This window comes from Natator depressus, chromosome 9, assembly GCF_965152275.1.
Source record: "Natator depressus isolate rNatDep1 chromosome 9, rNatDep2.hap1, whole genome shotgun sequence".
NCBI lineage: Eukaryota > Metazoa > Chordata > Testudines > Cheloniidae > Natator > Natator depressus.
In genome coordinates this window covers 97,251,127-97,272,837 of record NC_134242.1, presented here as the reverse complement: position 1 = coordinate 97,272,837, position 21,711 = coordinate 97,251,127, and the positions used below count along the sequence as shown (strand labels likewise).

The 21,711-nt window shown below is 44.2% G+C and overlaps 1 protein-coding gene across 6 annotated transcripts; it reads left to right on the top strand.

The window, feature by feature from the left end:
* The first annotated feature begins 1,017 nt into the window (after nucleotides 1-1,017).
* On the top strand, nucleotides 1,018-6,558 carry CCDC160 (coiled-coil domain containing 160). 6 transcript variants are annotated; one of them, XM_074962741.1, is made up of 3 exons: nucleotides 1,018-1,091; nucleotides 2,225-2,304; nucleotides 4,849-6,558. In XM_074962741.1, exon 3 carries the CDS (start codon nucleotides 4,867-4,869, stop codon nucleotides 5,836-5,838), a length of 972 nt encoding a protein of 323 aa, XP_074818842.1. In that variant the 5' UTR covers nucleotides 1,018-1,091; nucleotides 2,225-2,304; nucleotides 4,849-4,866; the 3' UTR covers nucleotides 5,839-6,558. The 6 variants fall into 6 exon arrangements, with proteins under 6 accessions (XP_074818842.1, XP_074818845.1, XP_074818844.1 ...); XM_074962744.1 differs by having other exon boundaries at nucleotides 1,062-1,091; nucleotides 2,241-2,304; XM_074962743.1 differs by lacking the exon at nucleotides 1,018-1,091 and adding an exon at nucleotides 1,452-1,595 and having other exon boundaries at nucleotides 2,241-2,304.
* Nucleotides 6,559-21,711: the final 15,153 nt, after the last annotated feature.

The following is a 21,711-nucleotide window of genomic DNA, read 5'->3' as shown; positions in this document are numbered from 1 at the left end:
GCTGGTTAGCGATAGGAAAGTCATACAGAATGGCTGCTTCTCACAATGGAGATGAATAGCTTTGCCTCCAGAGGTTGGTATTGAGGCTGGGGCTGTTTAAATATATTTGAAGGAGGATGTGAACAGCAAGATAGTGATGTTTTCTGATTTCACAAAGTTGTTTACATTAAATGGATTGTAGAAAATATAGAAGAAAGTGAGAAGTTCCATATGGAGATGTGTGGACAGGGCATTATGATGATACAAGAACTCCACTAGGAGTTTGTCCCTGTTACAGCCATCAGTGCCACCCATATAGCTCCACCCCTAGTGAAAACAAGATAAACTGCTATAAGCAATTTGCATCAATGCTGTTTATTTCTGATTGAAACTGGGCTAAAATGCACTGGTGCAAATCATAATTTATAGCAGTCTTCCCTGCTTACACTGGGATTTGCACTGGGGCAGCTACCTCAGTGGGTGGCCACTGATTGAATATTAAACCTTGCCTACACAGGATTTCAGCAATCTGAATATTGTGATACACTGTCTTGTATGGTATGTTTAAAAAAACTGCTTGCAGAGCTAAATAAGCAGAGTGAAAGATAAATTAGAAATGACAGGGAGGAAAAACGGGTTCTCGGAAATAAGATGGAGAATCACTGAGGCCGAGATACAAGAAGGCTGTTCTAGATGGCAGAAGCTGCAAACGAGGAGGCCCCTCCAGTTCTAACAGAACCTAGTGAGGTGGGACCGAGATTACCATGGCTAGATGAGCTGAAGTGTGTGGATGAGTAGACAAGAAGTGCTGAGGCCATCTGGAGCAAATCCATGGAGGAGTTTTTAGGAAACGGCAATTACTTACTAATCTTCAAATGAATGTGGGAGCCAGTTGAGCTGTCTGAGCATGGCAGTAATGGGGCTGTATTTCTCTGTAAACAGAGCCCTAGGCAGCTTCGTCACTCGTGGGCCCCCCATTTCCTGACAAAGCCCTGTCAGTGCAGTTGCCCTGGAGCGTTGCTTGGCGCCTTTGGCATCGCCCGCTGCAGCAACGCGCCAACCCCGAGCGCTCAGAAGTCAGGAGGAGAGCCCGGGAGGCAGCGCCAGCCCAGGTGGGAAAGGATGAGGAGGTTAATTGTGGGGTTTTGGAAGCCATGTAGGGTTGTTTATTTTCTTCTGGGTGCTGAGCCCTTGGCCGGAGGGCTAGAAGCCAGCTCTGGGCTTCTCCTCTGCCGGGGCCCCAGCCGCTGGCTTGACACCTCGCCCACGGGGGCCAGGCTCGTGGCTAGGCGGGGATCCTGCGCGTGAGGGAACAGCGGGGCAGCCGGTCCCCGCCCTTGAGGCCCCTCTGGGCACCGACGGGGGCAAGACGAGGGGCCCGGGAGCGGCGTCCCCTCCTCCGCGGCCCGGCCTGGGGGACCTGCCAGCAGCCACCGTCCCCCTCAGAGGGGTTAGTGCGAAGGGAGCCGCTTCCCCTGCCCGCCCCCGGGGGCGGAGCCGGCCGCGAGTGAAGGCCTGGCGACCCCGCTTTTCCAGGCCGCGTTGCTAGGCGGACTCGCGCCGGGCCGCTCGGCCTGCTGCTGCCCCGCGGGAGAGACTCCGCCCCCCGGCACCAGGTAGGGCTGGGCCGGCGCCGTCCCCGCAGCCGCCAGCGGTGCCCGGCGTGGGCAGAGCCCCCCACTGCGCGCGCAACAGGGCCGGAGCCCGCCCCGCGCCGGGTGCCCGCACCCTGAGGGGTTACAGCCCGGGGCGCCGGGTGCCCGCACCCTGAGGGGTTACAGCCCGGGGTGCTGGGTGCCCCCTTCCTTATAGCCTGGGGTGCTGGGTGCCCCCTTCCTTATAGCCTGGGGTGCTGGAGGGTGCCTCAACCGTATCTAGTTAGCTTCTCCTACAGCTTGGGGGTGCTGGGTGGCACTCTGTCCCTTTGATGTTCCTAGCATTATTATGGCTTTGTTGCCTCAGTGCTAGTCAGGTGGGGTGCTGGGTAGCCCCCTCTGAAGCAGTAGTCCCCTTCTCCTGCTGTGGTTAGCCTTTGATGCTGGATGTTGCTGCTGTGACATTGTGTATCCCCTGAACTTGGGTCATTTATCACCCTCAAACTCATGATGGGTAACCACAGGGTGAGGACAAACCCCCATTGAACCTTCTCAACAAGCAGTTTCTGCTTATCTTTTAAAGGGAGTAAAAATATGAACAAACATTTCTGGCTTCTGGTAAACTGCTAATATGAGTCTCTGTCCTAAAGTTTCCTATATTGTTAGAGAAAGGAATGCCAGGAAAATTCACCCCTGCTAGACAATATCATCAAGAATCTCCCAGCTCCAGGTAATATTCCCCCTTTCTCTTTCTTCATAGTTTATGTGGTTTTCATGATCACTTGCTAAATATGACCTTGATCCTCTGAGCAGCCACATGGGCAGACTCTTATTGACTTCAAAGAGGTTTCATATGTGCATGTATTGAGCAGTTTGCAGCATTCGGACCTTAATGATGGCATGAGATTTAGCTCTATCTGTAGCTTCAGGACATCTGTATGGCTTACCTAGATTTTCCCCAACAATTTCAAAAATCACTTAATCGAGTCCAACAGCGTTATTTTGTGTCCCCTTTGTCATCCCTCCCTGCATCTGGCCTATGCACTCTTTCAGTTTGTAAATAATAATTGTTCTTCAGGCGTGTGCTGCATTGATTCGCAGTGGTGCTAAATGTGGGGCGATTTAACACAGGAGTTAAAAAAGAGAGATTTGAAATACCACATAAATATGCATGAAATTAGTACTCCTCATTCTTTTTGCTGATACAGACTAACACGGCTACCACTCTGAAAACTTCATCCTCAGAGTAGGATACAGTACTGTTTTAAAGATCTGAAATTCCCAATTATCCAAAACAGGTTTACATCCCCCAGTACTTATTACATAAGAGCGGACATACTGGGTCAGACCAAAGATCCATCTAGCCCCCTATCCTGTCGTCCGACAGCAGCCAATGCCAGGTGCCCTAGGGAATCAACAGAACAGGTAATCATCAAGTGATCCATCCCATTGCCCATTTCCCATGCTGCCAATCCTGTGGAGATTGATGACTTGTATCTACAGAATGCATAGTAAGTCTACCCAAACTGCCCTGCCACTGTACCTCAACACGGATGAGGGACAACCTCAAATGAGAGGGTAACTGTCTCCATGATTGTAAAGTTCCTGGCCTCTTTGAGTTAATCCCTGGCCCCTCTCTCCAGGTTTTTTTAGTCACTGGCAACAGCTGTAGTGATGGTCTCGCTGTGACATGGACACCTGTCCACAAGGAACTAGACTGAGGCCACCAAGCTCATTTCACATAGGTCATCAAATAGCCATTAGATCATGAGGGTCAAACTTTATTTGGAGGAGGCCTGTTCCATGTTTAATTATGGATTTTGGGCCAGGATAAAAATTTAAAACTTCATACTCTCCTCAATCTATGGCAGATCGCGGCCTAATGTCAGCAGGAGGTTGTACAAAGATCAAGTGTAGAATATAGCCTTCATGTAGTAATTAAATTCAATTTATTATGTATTCAGTACCTTATTGTCGTATTCAGTGTGACTCCATGAGAAAATCCTTGAGACACCTCTGAATTAGGGGGATCTTTCAGTCACTACTGAGCTGTTCTGAATTTGAATCAATGAAATATTAGTGCTTTTACTATTCTCGTATCATTATTACCTCTCTTACTCCACAAACTTATCCCTTGTGCCTGAGACATAGCTTGTCCATATTCAATTTATATTCCTACTTGGTTTTATAAAACTCTTCAATACGTTTAGACAGTCAAATCATTAGAGAAGCTAACTGACATAATCTATTTTCAATATATTTTGCCTCATGTTATTGTTCTTGGATTTCAATGTAAATCCAAATAAAAATGGTCACTGTCTTAAATATTCCTAGCACCATACGTAAACCTAGATTCATTTTCTTAGTTCAGTAATAATAGTGCAGGGAAACATGGAGTAAATAGCACAGTGGACTAATCCATAAATCTTTCACCTTTGGCAATCTTGAGTCAAATTCTGATTTAGTGTCTAGTGAAAAGAATTTGGGAATCTTATTGTTGTCCCTAAAACATTGATTCTCCTAGCAAAACTAACCATTGCTACACAGTTGATAGTCTGTGCTCAGAGAGGATGAGGACTGGAATATCAGGAATTTTGCAGGGCAATTGTCAGAGTTGCAGGACTCTGTGTGTAGTCTCTCCATATTATGTGCAGATTTTCACTAATTTATTCTAATAAGCACTGACATCTCCACAATTTTTAAACACTTAGCATTTACGTACTGTAGTGCGTCACATATTCAGATCCTTGTCTAGATATTAACTGAATAAGCACCTTTAAAGAGTTTGAGTAGTGATACAATTTTAAAAAAACCAATTTACAAGCAAAGAAAATATGATTCAGGCAAATCTCTCATTACAGGTAATAGAAAATTTACCTGGTTTAAAAAACTAGGATTTGCCCCATATAAGAACAGTATAAGCTTTTCTTTAGCAGGATCAATCTGTAAAATGTTTCCTCAAAGCAATCTAGTTTAATTTCATATAGACAGTTAAAACAGAGCAGGGCTTCCGTATAGTTAGTATGTTATCACACTAGTAACTTTGGACCAGTTTCTGATACTCTTATTCATGTTGAAAAGCACCTTACTCCAAAAGTAGGCCCACTGAAGTCATGAGTAAGATGTTACCCAACATGAGTAAAGGTACCTGAAGCTAGCCCTCTAAAATTATTAGTAATTATAATTTGTAAAAATTTAGTTTCTTTCAGATGAAACTTCACATCAAAGTTTAAATGTGTTCCTTCAGGTATTGATTTTACTTTTCTACTAACAGGCAGTGGAAATCTTAGAAATGGAGAACAAAGGTAAACATTGGGTGGAGAAGTTGTTTTCTCCTCATTTTAGTGCACAATATTTTTTTAGTCAAGCCTATCAGCCTGAATCTCTGATGTTTGAAAAATTGGCTTTAGCAAGAGCAAAGAGAGTGGAAGAAATCTACAATAGAGCAATTAAAAAATATCAAGAAGAAAAAAGGCTCAAAAGGAAAGAATGTTTTTCCAAACTCATTGTACAAGAATATGAACCAAACATAGTAAGTGCAAAGATAAACATTTCAAAGAAGGAAACAGAAGGGGATGCTGCCTGCTGTGGAGCTGGTAATTTAGATGTTGGGACTGAAGAAAGCTTAAAGAAAACAGAGGGTCATTGTATCTGGAATGCAAAGGAATTAGCAGATTTGCGACAAGAAATGCACAAGAACCATGTGGAAGGAGTTTCTCTGAAACTTCAGCTGTCCACCTTGAATGCACAGTTAGTGGAATTGAAAGCTAAATGCAAAAAAATACAAGTGGACTTTGAAAATGCTGAACAAGAACTTCTAAACTCCAAAAAAGAGGTTCGCTGCAAAAATACCCAATTACAGCAGATTCAAAAGGACAGCTTAAAAAAAGATTTTGAGCTTCAAGCCTTAAAACAACATTTACATGAAAAATCAGCAAACATAAGAAGCTTAAATGAAGAGCTGCTTCAGGCAAGAAAAGAAATTCAGAGTTTGGATCTAAAGAACAAGGATTTACAACAAGAAGTTAAGAAGTTAAAACGGCAACATGATCTTGGAAATAAGGCCTCCATAGAAAAGGTGAAACTGCATTATGATTTCAAAATAAGAAACATACAAAAAGAACTGGAGGCTGTTAAAAGTGAGCTGAGTGATGAAAAGCTTTTGCATGCTAAGACTGTTAAGGCTTTAGAAATACTTAGGAAACATTTTTCAGCCCAACCATTATCTAATAAATTTGACAACCTGAGAGTAGATTTTCTTTAAAATAAAACAAGGAGAGAGAATCCTTGCTAGTTGTAGTCAAAAAGCCCTAGTAACTATATTTGCAGTTTTACTTGACTTTCTACTTTTCAAACTCTTGCTTTAATGTTGAACTTTTATTTTCAAGTTTTAAGGCAGTCAAGTGTGACACTAAAACACTATCTAGTTTTAAAATAGCTTTGTTCAGAGTTTTGTTTGAGTGAAATTGTACCTTGATTCTTTGACAAGAGCATCCCTGTGAGTCTTCATGCCACTGACATCCATTACACCCTTCTTGCAGTAATATGCATCTCCTTTTCCCCGGAGAACTGCTTTGTAGAGAGGAAACACTAGTTTGTATTGAGATAAATCATGGCTTTGATACTTAATTTGAATGCCGGGTTCTATATCCCTCACTCTTTAGATGTATGAACTGACAAATGCTGAATAAACAAATTCTGACATGTTCCAGTCATCTTAAATGCTAAGAGAAATACCTTAATATAATAGTCCTGACTTGTAGCTCTGATTTTCTTTCCGTTTGGTCAGCTTGTGATCATGTCTGAACGGGTATCCATTGCCACAGTATCAATCCTTTAGACAATACCACATGCAGGTCCTTTGATTACCCAGCAGGGTGTACTGTCTACACAGCTCTGAAGCATAATTCCACTAAAACCTTTAAAATCTGCTGTACCCAGATTTTACTTTCTTACAGTTTGCTAAAAATCATGTTGCTGTTACTAGGGCATCCGGTTTGCAGTTTATATTGTTGCTCATAACTGCTGTAACAAAGTTTTTTCTCTTTAAAATCTCTTGGAAATTCATGTTAAAATTGTGTGTTGATTTTTGGAGAACATTATAAATCTATACCTTAATTTGAAATAATATTACTACTAAATGTTTAATTATTAAATAGTGCACCTGCATGTGAGAGGAGCTAGTGAATTTTTTCTAAACAGTCTGTGTGTTATAACTATGGTCTTTCTCTACTGAGAGTATGAATATGAATGATTTATTTAATAAAGTATCTTGATTATTGATGTGTACGGTATACACAGTCACTTAAAATCTCATTTTAATTTTGGCTCAAAAGGATAACTCTCAAAAGCTGAAAAAACTAAATTCCAGAAACTATCCTGAGAGCGGAAGTGTAGAAATCTAGAATGGTATAGGATAATTCCTATAGTTTCTTTCCTCTTCATTATAACATTTTCTTGAATTTTAATTGGGTAAATAAATGAATCATGCAGTTCTGTTCACTCCTAATGATGAAATGACTATTAACTAATCGTTGCCTTATGAAAAAAGAAAAGGAGTACTTGTGGCACCTTAGAGACTGACAAATTTATTTGAGCATAAGCTTTCGTGGTCTACAGCCTACTTCATCGGGTGCATAGAATGGAACATATAGTAAAAAGATATATGTACATACAGAAAACATGAAAAGGTGGATGTTGCCATACCAACTCTCAGCCCTGGTCTACACTAGGACTTCAGGTTGATTTTAGCAGCGTTAAATCGATGTAAACCTGCACCCGTCCACACGATGAAGCCCTTTATTTCGACTTAAAGGGCTCTTAAAATTGATTTCCTTACTCCACCCCTGACAAGTGGATTAGCGCTTAAATCGGCCTTGCCGGGTCGAATTTGGGGTACTGTGGACACAATTCGACGGTATTGGCCTCCGGGAGTTATCCCAGAGTGCTCCATTGTGACTGCTCTGGACAGCAGTCTCAACTCAGATGCACGATTGTTTGCTGTTGCTCTGACGCAGGGAGGGGTGACTGACAACACGGCTCAGAGAGTTGGCTTACAGGGAGTTAAATCAACAAAGGGGGTGGCTTTACATCAAGGAGTATTTCAGGCAGGACTTCACGGAGGGTTCCAATAAGAAATGGTGCACCTAAGTTATTGTTCTCCTTGTTCCAATAAGGTTAGTCTGGCCTCTGATTGATACATGGCTAGATTTACCTCGCTGCACCTTCTCTGTGAGTGACTGCAGTGTGACCTAGAGGAATGAGTCCCCTAGATGGGGGGGGGGGGTTTGCAAATGAGTACAAAACAAATCTGGTCTATTTCTTGTTTTGATACACTCCATCTATCTTTTACATCTTTGGCTGGCAGCAGACGGTGCAAAAGGACTGCATGCCATCCATATCTCATGGCTGCTCGGCAGAAGATGGTACAATAGGACAGCTAGCCAACCTCATCTCTTGCCTGCCCGGCAGAAGATGATGCAATAGGACTGCTAGCAATCCGTATCACCTGCCTGCTCACCATAAGATGGTTCAATAGGACTGACTGCAGGACTAAAGAGAATGACCTGATCAAGTCACTCCAAATTTAGTCCCTGCGCCCATGTCTGCCCAGGCGCTCCTGATCGACCTCACACAGGCGACCAGGAGCACCTCGGACATGACGATGACGGCTACCAGTCCTATTGCACCATCTGCTGCCACAAGGCAATAGGTTGCAGCTGCTGTGTAGCAATGCAGTACCACGTCTGCCAGCACCCAGGAGACATACGGTGACAGTGAGCTGAGCGGGCTCCATGCTTGCCGTGGTATGGCGTCTGCACAGGTAGACCTTGAGCGGATCACTGCGGACTACGTGGCTCTGGGAAGAAGGATAAAGGAGTTGGAGGCGCAAGTGGTGTTCTCGTCCATCCTCCCCGTGGAAGGAAAAGGCCTGGGTAGGGACCGTCGAATCGTGGAAGTCAACGAATGGCTACGCAGGTGGTGTCGGAGAGAAGGCTTTGGATTCTTTGACCATGGGATGGTGTTCCATGAAGGAGGAGTGCTGGGCAGAGACGGGCTCCATCTTACGAAGAGAGGGAAGAGCATCTTTGCCAGCAGGCTGGCTAACCTAGTGAGGAGGGCTTTAAACTAGGTTCACCGGGGGAAGGAGACCAAAGCCCTGAGGTAAGTGGGAAAGCGGGATACCGGGAGGAAGCACAGGCAGGAATGTCTGTGAGGGGAGGGCTCCTGCCTCATACTGGGAATGAGGGGCGATCAACAGGTTATCTCAAGTGCTTATATACAAATGCACAAAGCCTTGGAAACAAGCAGGGAGAACTGGAGGTCCTGGTGATGTCAAGGAACTATGACGTGATTGGAATAACAGAGACTTGGTGGGATAACTCACATGACTGGAGTACAGTCATGGATGGTTATAAACTGTTCAGGAAGGACAGGCAGGGCAGAAGAGGTGGGGGAGTAGCACTGTATGTAAGGGAGCAGTATGACTGCTCAGAGCTCCGGTACGAAACTGTGGAAAAACCTGAGTGTCTCTGGATTAAGTTTAGAAGTGTGTGCAACAAGAGTGATGTAGTGGTGGGAGTCTGCTATAGACCACCGGACCAGGGGGATGAGGTGGATGAGGCTTTCTTCCGGCAACTCACGGAAGCTACTAGATCGCATGCCCTGATTCTCATGGGTGACTTTAATTTTCCTGATATCTGCTGGGAGAGCAATACAGCGGTGCATAGACAATCCAGGAAGTTTTTGGAAAGCGTAGGGGACAATTTCCTGGCGCAAGTGCTAGGGGAGCCAACTAGGGGGGCGCTTTTCTTGACCTGCTGCTCACAAACCGGGTAGAATTAGTGGGGGAAGCAAAAGTGGATGGGAATCTGGGAGGCAGTGACCATGAGTTGGTTGAGTTCAGGATCCTGACGCAGGGAAGAAAGGTAAGCAGCAGGATACGGACCCTGGACTTCAGGAAAGCAGACTTCGACTCCCTCAGGGAACAGATGGCCAGGATCCCCTGGGGGACTAACATGAAAGGGAAGGGAGTCCAGGAGAGCTGGCTGTATTTCAAGGAATCCCTGTTGAGGTTACAGGGACAAACCATCCCGATGAGTCGAAAGAATAGTAAACATGGCAGGCGACCAGCTTGGCTTAATGGTGAAATCCTAGCGGATCTTAAACATAAAAAAGAAGCTTACAAGAAGTGGAAGGTTGGACATATGACCAGGGAAGAGTATAAAAATATTGCTCGGGCATGTAGGAAAGATATCAGGAGGGCCAAATCGCACCTGGAGCTGCAGCTAGCAAGAGATGTCAAGAGTAACAAGAAGGGTTTCTTCAGGTATGTTGGCAACAAGAAGAAAGCCAAGGAAAGTGTGGGCCCCTTACTGAATGAGGGAGGCAACCTAGTGACAGAGGATGTGGAAAAAGCTAATGTACTCAATGCTTTTTTTGCCTCTGTTTTCACTAACAAGGTCAGCTCCCAGACTGCTGCTCTGGGCATCACAAAATGGGGAAGAGATGGCCAGCCCTCTGTGGAGATAGAGGTGGTTAGGGACTATTTAGAAAAGCTGGACGTGCACAAGTCCATGGGGCCGGACGAGTTGCATCCGAGAGTGCTGAAGGAATTGGCGGCTGTGATTGCAGAGCCCTTGGCCATTATCTTTGAAAACTCGTGGCGAACTGGGGAAGTCCCGGATGATTGGAAAAAGGCTAATGTAGTGCCAATCTTTAAAAAAGGGAAGAAGGAGGATCCTGGGAACTACAGGCCAGTCAGCCTCACCTCAGTCCCTGGAAAAATCATGGAGCAGGTCCTCAAAGAATCAATCCTGAAGCACTTACATGAGAGGAAAGTGATCAGGAACAGTCAGCATGGATTCACCAAGGGAAGGTCATGCCTGACTAATCTAATCGCCTTTTATGATGAGATTACTGGTTCTGTGGATGAAGGGAAAGCAGTGGATGTATTGTTTCTTGACTTTAGCAAAGCTTTTGACACGGTCTCCCACAGTATTCTTGTCAGCAAGTTAAGGAAGTATGGGCTGGATGAATGCACTATAAGGTGGGTAGAAAGCTGGCTAGATTGTCGGGCTCAACGGGTAGTGATCAATGGCTCCATGTCTAGTTGGCAGCCGGTGTCAAGTGGAGTGCCCCAGGGGTCGGTCCTGGGGCCGGTTTTGTTCAATATCTTCATAAATGATCTGGAGGATGGTGTGGATTGCACTCTCAGCAAATTTGCGGATGATACTAAAGTGGGAGGAGTGGTAGATACGCTGGAGGGGAGGGATAGGATACAGAAGGACCTAGACAAATTGGAGGATTGGGCCAAAAGAAATCTGATGAGGTTCAATAAGGATAAGTGCAGGGTCCTACGCTTAGGATGCAAGAATCCAATGCACCGCTACAGACTAGGGACCGAATGGCTAGGCAGCAGTTCTGCGGAAAAGGACCTAGGGGTGACAGTGGACGAGAAGCTGGATATGAGTCAGCAGTGTGCCCTTGTTGCCAAGAAGGGCAATGGCATTTTGGGATGTATAAGTAGGGGCATAGCGAGCAGATCGAGGGACGTGATCGTTCCCCTCTATTCGACACTGGTGAGGCCTCATCTGGAGTACTGTGTCCAGTTTTGGGCCCCACACTACAAGAAGGATGTGGATAAATTGGAGGGAGTCCAGCGAAGGGCAACAAAAATGATTAGGGGTCTAGAGCACATGACTTATGAGGAGAGGCTGAGGGAGCTGGGATTGTTTAGTCTGCAGAAGAGAAGAATGAGGGGGGATTTGATAGCTGCTTTCAACTACCTGAAAGGGGGTTCCAAAGAGGATGGCTCTAGACTGTTCTCAATGGTAGCAGATGACAGAACGAGGAGTAATGGTCTCAAGTTGCAATGGGGGAGGTTTAGATTGGATATTAGGAAAACCTTTTTCACTAAGAGGGTGGTGAAACACTGGAATGCGTTACCTAGGGAGGTGGTAGAATCTCCTTCCTTAGAGGTTTTTAAGGTCAGGCTTGACAAAGCCCTGGCTGGGATGATTTAACTGGGAATTGGTCCTGCTTCGAGCAGGGGTTGGACTAGATGACCTTCTGGGGTCCCTTCCAACCCTGATATTCTATGATTCTAACTCAAGAAAAAAGGCGCGAAACGATTGTCTGCCCTTGCTTTCACGGAGGGAGGGAGGGAATGGGGGCCTGACGATATGTACCCAGAACCACCCGCGACAATGTTTTAGCCCCATCAGGCATTGGGATCTCAACCCAGAATTCCAATGGGCAGCGGAGACTGCGGGAACTGTGGGATAGCTACCCACAGTGCAACACTCCGGAAGTTGACTCTAGCCTCGGTACTGTGGAAGCACTCCACCGAGTTAATGCACTTAATGCACTTGGAGCATTTTCTGTGGGGACACACACACTCAAATATATAAAACCAATTTCTAAAAAACCAACTTCTATAAATTCAACCTAATTTCATAGTGTAGACATACCCTTAGAGGCTCTTAGAGTTGGTATGGCAACTTCCACCTTTTCATGTTTTCTGTATGTACATATATCTTCTTACTATATGTTCCATTCTATGCATCCAATGAAGTGGGCTGTAGCCCACGAAAGCTTATGCTCAAATAAATTGGTTAGTCTCTAAGGTGCCACAAGTACTCCTGTTCTTTTTGCGGATACAGACTAACACGGCTGCTACTCTGAAACCTGTTGCCTTATGTGTTTTTAAAATGTCAAATATTGGGGTACTGCTACATCTAAAATCTAATTTATTGTAGCATTTTACCTGTTTTGGCTAGGAGTTTCTATAAATCTAATCACCTAAATATGATTTACTCTCCCTGAAAAGTCTCATGCTTTGTCTGGTTATAAATGTAACTTACATCAGTCAAGCAAGTGGTATGTAATTTTAACTGAGCTTATTTAAACCTTCAACCAAACAATAAGTATTACTTGTTTATATGTTATAACACGCAAAAAGTTAGAACATAAGAACAGCCATACTGGGTCTGACCAAAGGTCCTTCTAGCCCAGTATTCTGAGTGACCAATGCCAGGTGCCCCAAAGAACAGAACAGGTAATCATCAAGTGATACATCCCCTGTTGCCCATTCCCAGCTTCTGGCAAACAGAGGCTAGGGACACCATACTGGTCCATCCTGGCTAATAGCCACTGATGGACCTATCCTTCATAAACTTATCTAGTTCTTTTTTGAACGCTGTTATAGTCTTGGTCTTCACAGTAACCTCTGGCAAGGAGTTCCACAGGTTGACTGCATTGTGTGAAAAAATACTTTCTTTAACTCTACCCATTTGTTTCTCAAGTGTATCTGCATCCCAAAATATTTTGCTGCAATATATAATAATACACACTATAATAAAGTGTGAAGTACTTTATATTGTGTATCTCCAACACTTATTCTTTTGTAATAAGTAGGTTTGTTTCCTTGTAGGGAATGGGCTTGTTTCATAGAATATCAGGGTTGGAAGGGACCTCAGGAGGTCATCTAGTCCAGCCCCCTGCTCAAAGCAGGACCAATCCCTAGTTTTTGCCCCAGATCCCAAATGGCCCCCTCAAGGATTGAACTCACAACCCTGGGTTTAGCAGGCCAATGCTCAAACCACTGAGCTATCTCTCCCCCCTCCCAGTTCTGCTGGGACTGCAGAATTCTTGCCATTTTCTGTGTCCTATCATCGGTAGAGCCAAACTTCAAAGGGGAGGACTCAGAAGCTGATTGACAGAAAGACTGCTTCTAATCTGCTGCAGAGATAAGCACTAAAACTAAGTTTCGTTTACACAATTCATATTGGGCTTCTGTTCAGTGGTTTATATTTATATGGGGGATACATTTAAATATAACCCATTTCAAAGGTATTGGCCAGGTTTTGCCTGTCCCTCAGATCTAAGAGTGAGTGCATTTTCACTAAGGAATTTAATGGAAATTAAATCTCTGTTGGAGTGGTCCATTCAACTCCCAAAGTTTCAACACAGTTTTGTACCTTGGATGAATGCTCTACTGAATAGCTTAGAGGGGGTGCAGAAAGCCACCTTAAACTAGGGAATGTTTCTGCTAATTGACTTAAGTACTAGTATAACTAGTTTAAAATAAATAAAATTGTAAAAATATAGTCGCAACCCATCCTAAGGGTAGAGGCTATGTCTTTGTTAATGGGGGTCTGAGTGGTTTTCCCAAACTTCCAAAGCAGGCTGGGAAGAACCCTTTTATCCAGCGGATTGAGAGAATCAAAAACCTGGTCCAGGAAAGTGACATTTAATCATGTAGATTCAAATATTCTGCCTGATGGCTGTCCTGAATAGTCAAGTTTGGAGATGGTTGCTGTCTAGGAAGTGGGAGGGAGAGTGCGGAGTGAATATGGATGTGTTCCATGGGCCTTTGTACTCTGTCCCACATGTAAGCCCTGTCCCCTGTGTGTTGCTGTGCAGCAAGCTTGCACGGAGCTGGGTGCTGCTTCATCCAGTCTCCAGCCCTCATTTTGTGCACCAAAACTGCACCTGTTCCAGTCCAAAAGGATCCTTTTTATTGTCTCTCTCCTTCCTTTCCTACTCCCTACCAGGCAAGCTCTTGAAGTGCACTTAAATTTGGGTACATTAATTTAGCAGCATATCCAACTTGAGGCCAAAAATGAAAATTAGCCTTCTACCTTGTAAACACCACTGAACAGCAGAACTCGCTGACTCTGCCTCTTATCTTCCAGCTGTACAAAAGTTATTTTCTGATCCTTTTTGGCCAGAGTGCTCCATGCCGCACTTTGGGAAGAGTGTTAAGTGTGAATGTGTTTTATGAGGGACAGTAAGGATCCCAATTTGCTTGCATGGTTTAAAGGACATGGGAGGCCAGTTTTAATTTTGAGTCCCAGATCAAAAGTGCCTAGTATGTACTCTGTGCAGGATTTTTAAGGATAAGTTTCATGTCCCTCCAGCAAGCTTGTCCTTGAGGGAGGGGCATGAAACATGCATATAATCCAACTTAATTAAAAAGGAAGTAGATCAATTTGTAGCACTGTGCTATTTTGTTCATGGACTGGGTGTCTTAGCAAACCAGTCTTGATAAAGTAGCCAGGATGAACACATATTTAACATAAGTTACAGTATTGCTTTCCCTATATTTGAGGGAAGGAGAGTGTGATGGGGCATCTGCCCCACACTGCCCAGTAAGGGGTTAATAGAGCCAATAGGAGAGGGGCTCTGAGGAGTGGCCAGTCAGCCCAGCAGGCCAATATAAAAAGAGCCTCAGGGTAAAGCAGGCTTAGTAGCTGCTTGGAACTTGAGGAGGGAGGATTGTCTCTGGAGTAAGCTGTAACCCTGTAGCATCTTGGACAGGCAGGAACCCGGGGAGAAGAGTAGGTGCTCCGGACGGGCTGCTGAGACTGAGAAGGGTGCTGTGGCCACAGGGAAGTGGCCCAGGGAAATGCAGTGATAGTAGAAGCAAAGGAATGCAGTAAGTGACTGTGATTTGGAGGGTACCTGGTCTGGGAGCCTGGGTCCCCCCCACTCACCACTGGGGAAGTGGCAGGACAATCAACTACAGTTGCTACTGGGGAAGTGGCTGGACTAGGAGCTAAACTCCCCTGGTCAGGGGAACATTGATAGGGACATGGCCGAGGGCTGTGTCACGAAGAGGATGCTGCGGTTCCAAATGCTGTAAGAGGGGCTGCAGGCAGACTGCAGAGAAGGAGTGATGGTGTGCAGACTGCAGATGTGGGTGTCAACCTTGAGCTAATCCCCAAAGTGAACAAGAGGAGGTGCCAGGCTGATGGTGATTGATGTGCCCCATGACGGAGGGTAAATATTTTAATGCAAAATGCCCCATGTTTTGCTTAGCCTAATAAGCTGAAGTCTTCTTGTGGCCCTGTCTGAGTCTGCAGGTCTCAGAGGAGCAGCTCCTCTGCTGAAGTCAGCAGGGCTGTGACAGTTTATAACAGCTGAAGATCTGCCCTCCACTCTTTAAACCACTATCAATCCTTGATTAGTATTGGATTAACAATTGAAAAATTAATGTTAACATTTATTCAAAATGCTTCACTTTTGAAAACCTCCTTTATAGTCTTCCTATACAGGCCTTTAGTATGCTAAACTTCCTTACAGGCCTCAGGCTAGAGTATATTGAGCTTGAATATTGTCAGAGTCCCAAATGCCATATTTTAGCATGATTGTTATTGCTAGAAGTAGGCTTATAAATGTCACTTGTAATTGGTACATTGTTTTTCCACATCTATTTCACAGTTTATTTGCATTGAGTGGGTTTTTAAAAAAAAATCTTTTAACTTTTGTCTAGTGGGCTTCCTAAACTATAGTGTTCTTATAGTATGTTGGAGACCTCATTGAATTATTTGACGTGACGTATATGATACTGCGTGTGAATATCAGTGAGCTTTAGCCCAAAGACTGTTATTTTGCTGTTTATGGACTTTTGTCAGAGATGACTGAAATCACTTTAGCTGCACCTTTTATCAAAGGGCTGGCTGCTTGCCGGACAGTAGTTCGTGATGATATCCACTTCTGAATCTTTCTACATGAACAGAAGACTGAAGGCTGCCCCTTATTTTAGTTTTTGGCCGTTCTGCTTAAGTGCCCTTTAAAGTGGGGAAACATTTCAGGCAAAGATTGGAAACAACAGTTCCGTCAGCATTGTATTTCACAGTAAATCGTAAAGGTATACAATAGTATTGGTACAACACATTAGAAAGTCCAGTGCTACAGTTACGAAAACCAAACATTTTACATGCTACTTACAGAAGTAAAGACCTGTGTCAGAAAGTGTTTAAAATGTTATGACCATACTCCATGACATTAAGGTGAATAAATAAAGGTATAATACATTCTGTCTAGGTTTAGCATAAATAAAAGGAAAAGGTACAGTGAGGTTAAAAACACAGCTCAACAATAGTCTGATTCTCCAAGAGGATCCAGCGTTGCTGAATTACGTAGCTGCTGAATATTAAATGGCTTTAGAACTCTAATCCTCAGTGATACACTTCACACTCATACAGCACTTGCACCAATCAAGGCACTTCTGAAGCACCTACCATTGTCCAATCCAGGGGACATATCTGCAGCTGGAGGTATGACAGTTTATACTAACTGAAGATCTAGGTGGTAGCGGAGGACAATATTACAGAACTAGATCCTCAACTGCTGTCAAATGCAGTAACTGCACTGAAGTCAATGGGTCTACAGCAGCTGAGAATCTGGCCCAATGAATTTTGCCTCAGAGCATTCCTATAAAGTAAGTATTACACCAGTACCAGAAGTGGGAACATTGAGGCACAGAATTTAAGAGACCTGCCCAAGGACACTTGACAAGTCTATGGGAAAGCCTAGAAAAGAAATGGGACTCCATTGCTCTACCTGCTGGACATGGCCCTTTTGTGTGGGTGAAGGTTCTAGTCCCATACTAGTATACAGTAACTCTTAGGATTAATGCAAGAGTTGGGACATGTGGGAGCAGATCTTCAACTGGGGAAAGTGATCATAGGCTGGAGCTATGATCATTTACATGAACTGAGGATCCGCCCTCTGGATTCTAGTCCCAGATCTGTGACCTTGAGCAAGGTGCTTAGACCAAAAGTTTCAGAGGTGTCCACTAACTTTTGGATGGTTAACTTGAGGCACTTTGGGTCTGATTTTAATTTTTTACATCAGTGCTGCTGTCATAATAGTCTGTCTTTATTGTCCTCACTGTAAGGTATGTATTTTAATAATTTTCTTAGTACTTTTAAACACAGGGCCCTGTACATGCCACAAATTCACAGTGGTAGAATCCATCCCTTGCTGCAGATATAGTCTCCAGAATCTAAGCTTTAATTAAATAATTTCCCCAGCCCTTATGTTTGTGAAAATAATCCTAACAATATGTACCACCCATAAAATGATGCAATGATGTCCTTTTGAGGCTATAGATAGCTTGAAACAGTAACTCTGAGAAGTAAGAACCACCAATTAATTTCATTGGATTGATAACTCTTAAACCTAAAGATATTTACAATATTGTTGTTTAAATTAGTTCATTGCTGATCATTTTATAAATGAGTTCAGGATTTGGGAGGGGGCTCTGGGCTGGGGTGGGGGAGTGGGGTGGCGTGGGGCTGGGTATGAGGAATTTGGGGTGTAGGAGGGAGCTCTAGGCTGGGACCGAGGGGTTCAGAGGGCAGGAGGGGTGCAGGCTCTGGCTGGGGGTGTGGGCTCTGGGCTGGGGTGCAGGAGGGTGCTCTGGGCTGGGATCAAGGGGCTTGGAGGGCAGGAGGGGGATCAGGGCTGCAGCAGGGAGTTGAGGTGTGGGGAGAGGCTCAGGGGTACAGGCTGTGGGCGGCGCTTACCTCAAGCAGCTCCCGGAAGCAGTGGCATGTCCCTTCTCCAGCTCCTATGTGGAGGCATGGCCAGGTGGTTCTGCGCGCTGCACCACCTACAGGCACCGCCCCTGCAGCTCCCAGTGGAGCGCCGGAGGGGACCACTGGAGCGCACAGGAGCCAGAGGGAGACCATGCCGCAACTTCTGGGAGCCGTGTGGAGCGGCCCCCGACCCTGCTCTCCGGCTGGAGCGCTGGAGGGGGGCCATGCCACAGCTTCCAGGAGTCATGTGCAACCGCCCCTGCCCCTGCCCCCTGGCTGGAGTGGGGCCATGCGGCTGCTTCTGGGAGCCATATGGAGCGGGCCCCGACCCTGCACCCCAGCTGGAGTGCTGGAGCGGAGCAAGCCCTAGACCCTGCTCCCCAGGGGGAGCTCAAGGGCCAGCTTAAAACAGCTGGTGGGCCAGATGCGGCCCGCGGCCCGTAGTTTGCCCACCTCTGCCATAGGCCCTCACCCACCCACTCCCATAATAGGCCTATAACCTCTGGATGAGTTACAAATATTGATTTAAAGACTTCATGTTACAGAGAATCCACCGTTTACGCTGGTTCAAACCAGCAAGTGACCTGTATCCCACGCTGCAGAGGAAGGCACAAAACAAAACAAAACCCTGGGTCTCTGCCAATGTGAGCTGAAGGAAATTCTTTCCTGACCCCAAATATAGCAATCAATTAGACCCTGAGCATGTGAGTTAGACCCCTCCTCCTGCCCAGCCACACACCTGGGAAAGAATTCTCTGCAGTAACTCAGCCCTCCCCATCTACAGTCCCATCTCCAGCAGTTGCAGATATTTGCTAATAGCAGTCACGGATGGGCCATATGCCATTATAGGCAACCTCATCATACCATTCCCTCCATAAACTTATCAAGCTCAGTCTTGAAACAAGTTAGGGTTTTTGCCCCCACTACTCTACTAGAGGCTATTCCGAAACTATGCTCCTCTGATGGTTAGAAACCATTGTCTCATTTCAAGCCTAAACTTGTTAATGTCCAGTTCGTATCCAGTTGTTCCTGTGCCAACACTGACCCTTAACTTAAATAACTCCTCTTTCTCCCTGCTGTTTATCCCATTGATGTGTTTACAGAGAGCAATCCTATCTTCCTTCAACCTTTGGTTAGGATAAACAAGCCAAACTCTTCGAGTCTCCTCTTGTAAGAAGATTCTCCATAGCTGTACTGTAGTCATACCCTAAGCAAAGACACTATCACTTGTTTTTTGGTGCTTCCTGCATTTGGTGAAACAGGACTTTGTACATTCCTTGTAAATAAATGGGACTGTATAAAAGAAAATACCAGACTCAGTGAAATTTAGTGAGGGTGCTTGTCTTTAACTTGACCTCCTAAATCATTTGTAAACTACAAACTGGCTTATCTTTACAAGGATTTTACCGTGAGTTAGTTAACTACGCTTGTTAACTCGAGTTAGCTCACTTGAGTTAAGAACACACCTTTTCTGGCAGGAAAATGGTAAGTGAAGTTTGTTGACTCATTATTGCATGTCTGTTGATACTCATACAAATATAAAGGATGTAGAAGTGCTTTATAATGAGGACCTAGGGTATGGGCTGAGCAGTTTTTGAGGAGGATCCTTGGGAGCTGCCAGCCTTGGAGAGAAGGCTTGGCTGGATTTGATGTTTCATTTCAAGTTCCTCTTGTAAATAAAGCCAAATCCCAGATGGGGATAAGATTTGATCCACTGCCATTTATGTGTACTGTATTTGAAACATGGTGGGGAAGCCAGCTGCTCACAGAGTTTTATTTCAGTTAAGTAGATCTATAGTTGTAACTGTTTCAGGCTGATTGAACGTCTCAGAATATCTTTTAATAGCTCTTTTGGTATATTCTGAAGGAACTGTGTAATGGGGTTTTCTTTAAATCAACCATTACTCTGAGGAAAATAAAGTATGCGTTCTTTCCCATTGTTGTAATCAAAAGTTATATATACACACTGGATTTTCTGTAAAATGTATTCCCCTACAGCTGGCCTATAGAAAATCCAAAGAAACTGATCATGTCTTTGATGGAAGATGAATGTTGTTCATACAAATCTGTGGTGTATAAAGCAACTGGATTAATGCTATGTCTGTGAGCAAATGACAAGCTCTGCCTTATAATTTAACTTGTTTTAGATGCTTGATTATGACATTTGTTCTGCTGAAATGGGAGAGAGTAAATAAATGAGTTTACGTGTAATGAGCTTGTCAAACAGACTGAGAAGTTCTAGAAGATCCCATTGTTGTTAATGTTCACTGGGCTCCTGGCCAGTGTAGTCAGTGTATGTTAACATAAAGTTAGAATCTCCTTGTGTTGTCATGTAGTCATTATGATCAGTCAGCCATAGTCTGGTAGCCTTAGCAACTTAAATATACCTTTGTTAACACTATTTCACGTGACCATCACTCTCAAAATCTCTGGCTCTGAAAATGTAGATTATAAAATATCAATTCATTCTCCTTGCTGAGCTTCTCAGAGAAACTGTCAGAATTTACTACTCATGGAAGGCTCAAGTCCAAAGAGAGCTCTTAAATGCTGCACAATAAGAAAGTAAAGCAAAATGCTACATTCATTTCAAGTTCCTTTAGTAGCAGAGGTAGAGACACTAGTGTTTGCAAAATTTAAAATAAAATAGGGCCAAATATCAGCCTGAGATCTGCACATAAAATGTCCCCTTCACCTTTGGATCTCATCTTTTGAACTGGAATGAGAAATTAATTGACTCCATGGCACCATTTTTCTCCCCAAGTTTGCCTGGACTATATAGCATCATGATGTATAGTATGATCTTGTGCAGAACTTGAAGCAGAACATCAAAACAACTGTCATCTCTGTCTTATATATTTTAAAGGTTTTAAGACTACTTGTGCCAGAGAGAGAGAGAATGGTCCCTTGAAGTATGTGTTACCTACTTACACTCAACAATCTGTTCCACCTTGTATTTAGCTGTCTCTCTGAGTACGTTTCCCAGACCTGAAGAACTCTATGAAAGCTCAAAAGTATTTCTCTCTCCAACAGAAGTTGGTCCAATAAAAGATGTTACCTCACCCACCTTGTCTCAAGTAAACCGCCATTCTGGACAGTTGTTTGTCCAACCTGTTCTTATGAAACTCCAATGATGGGGATTCCACTACTTCCCTTGGAAGTCTATTCCAGAACTTAACTCCCCTAATAGTTAGAAAACCTAAATCTTCCTTGCTGCAGATCAAACCTACTACTTCTTGTCCTGCCTTCAGTGGACAGGGAGAACAACTGATCACAGTCCTCTTTATAACAGCCCTTTACATATTTGAAAATTGTTATCAGGTCCCCCCTCAGGCTTCTTTTCTCAAGATTAAACGTGCTCAGTGTTTTGTTGTTTTTTAGGCTTTCCTCATAGGTCTGGTTTTGTAAATGTTTTAGTATTTTTGTTGCTCGCCTCTGGACTCTCCAAATTGTCCACATCTTTTCTAAAGTGTGGCACCAAGCATTGGACACGGTACTCAGCAGAGGCCTCACCAGTGCTGAGTAGAGCAGACAATTGCCTCCCATGTCTTATTAATACACACCAGCATGATATTAGACTTTTTTGCAACTGCATTGCATTGTTGACTCATATTCAATTTATGATCCCCTATAACCCTCAGATTCTTTTCAGCAGTACTACCACCTGGCCAGTTATTCCCCATTTTGTAGTTGTGCATTTGGGGTTTTTTCTTCCTAAGTCAAGTACTTTGCACTTACCTTTATTGAATTTCATCTTGTTGAATTCAGACCAATTCTCCAATTTGTCATGGTCATTTTGAATACTAATC

Excerpts from the sequence above, each read along its gene's own strand:
- CCDC160 (XM_074962741.1), top strand. The coding sequence starts at position 4,867 with ATGGAGAACAAAGGTAAACATTGGGTGGAGAAGTTGTTTTCTCCTCAT.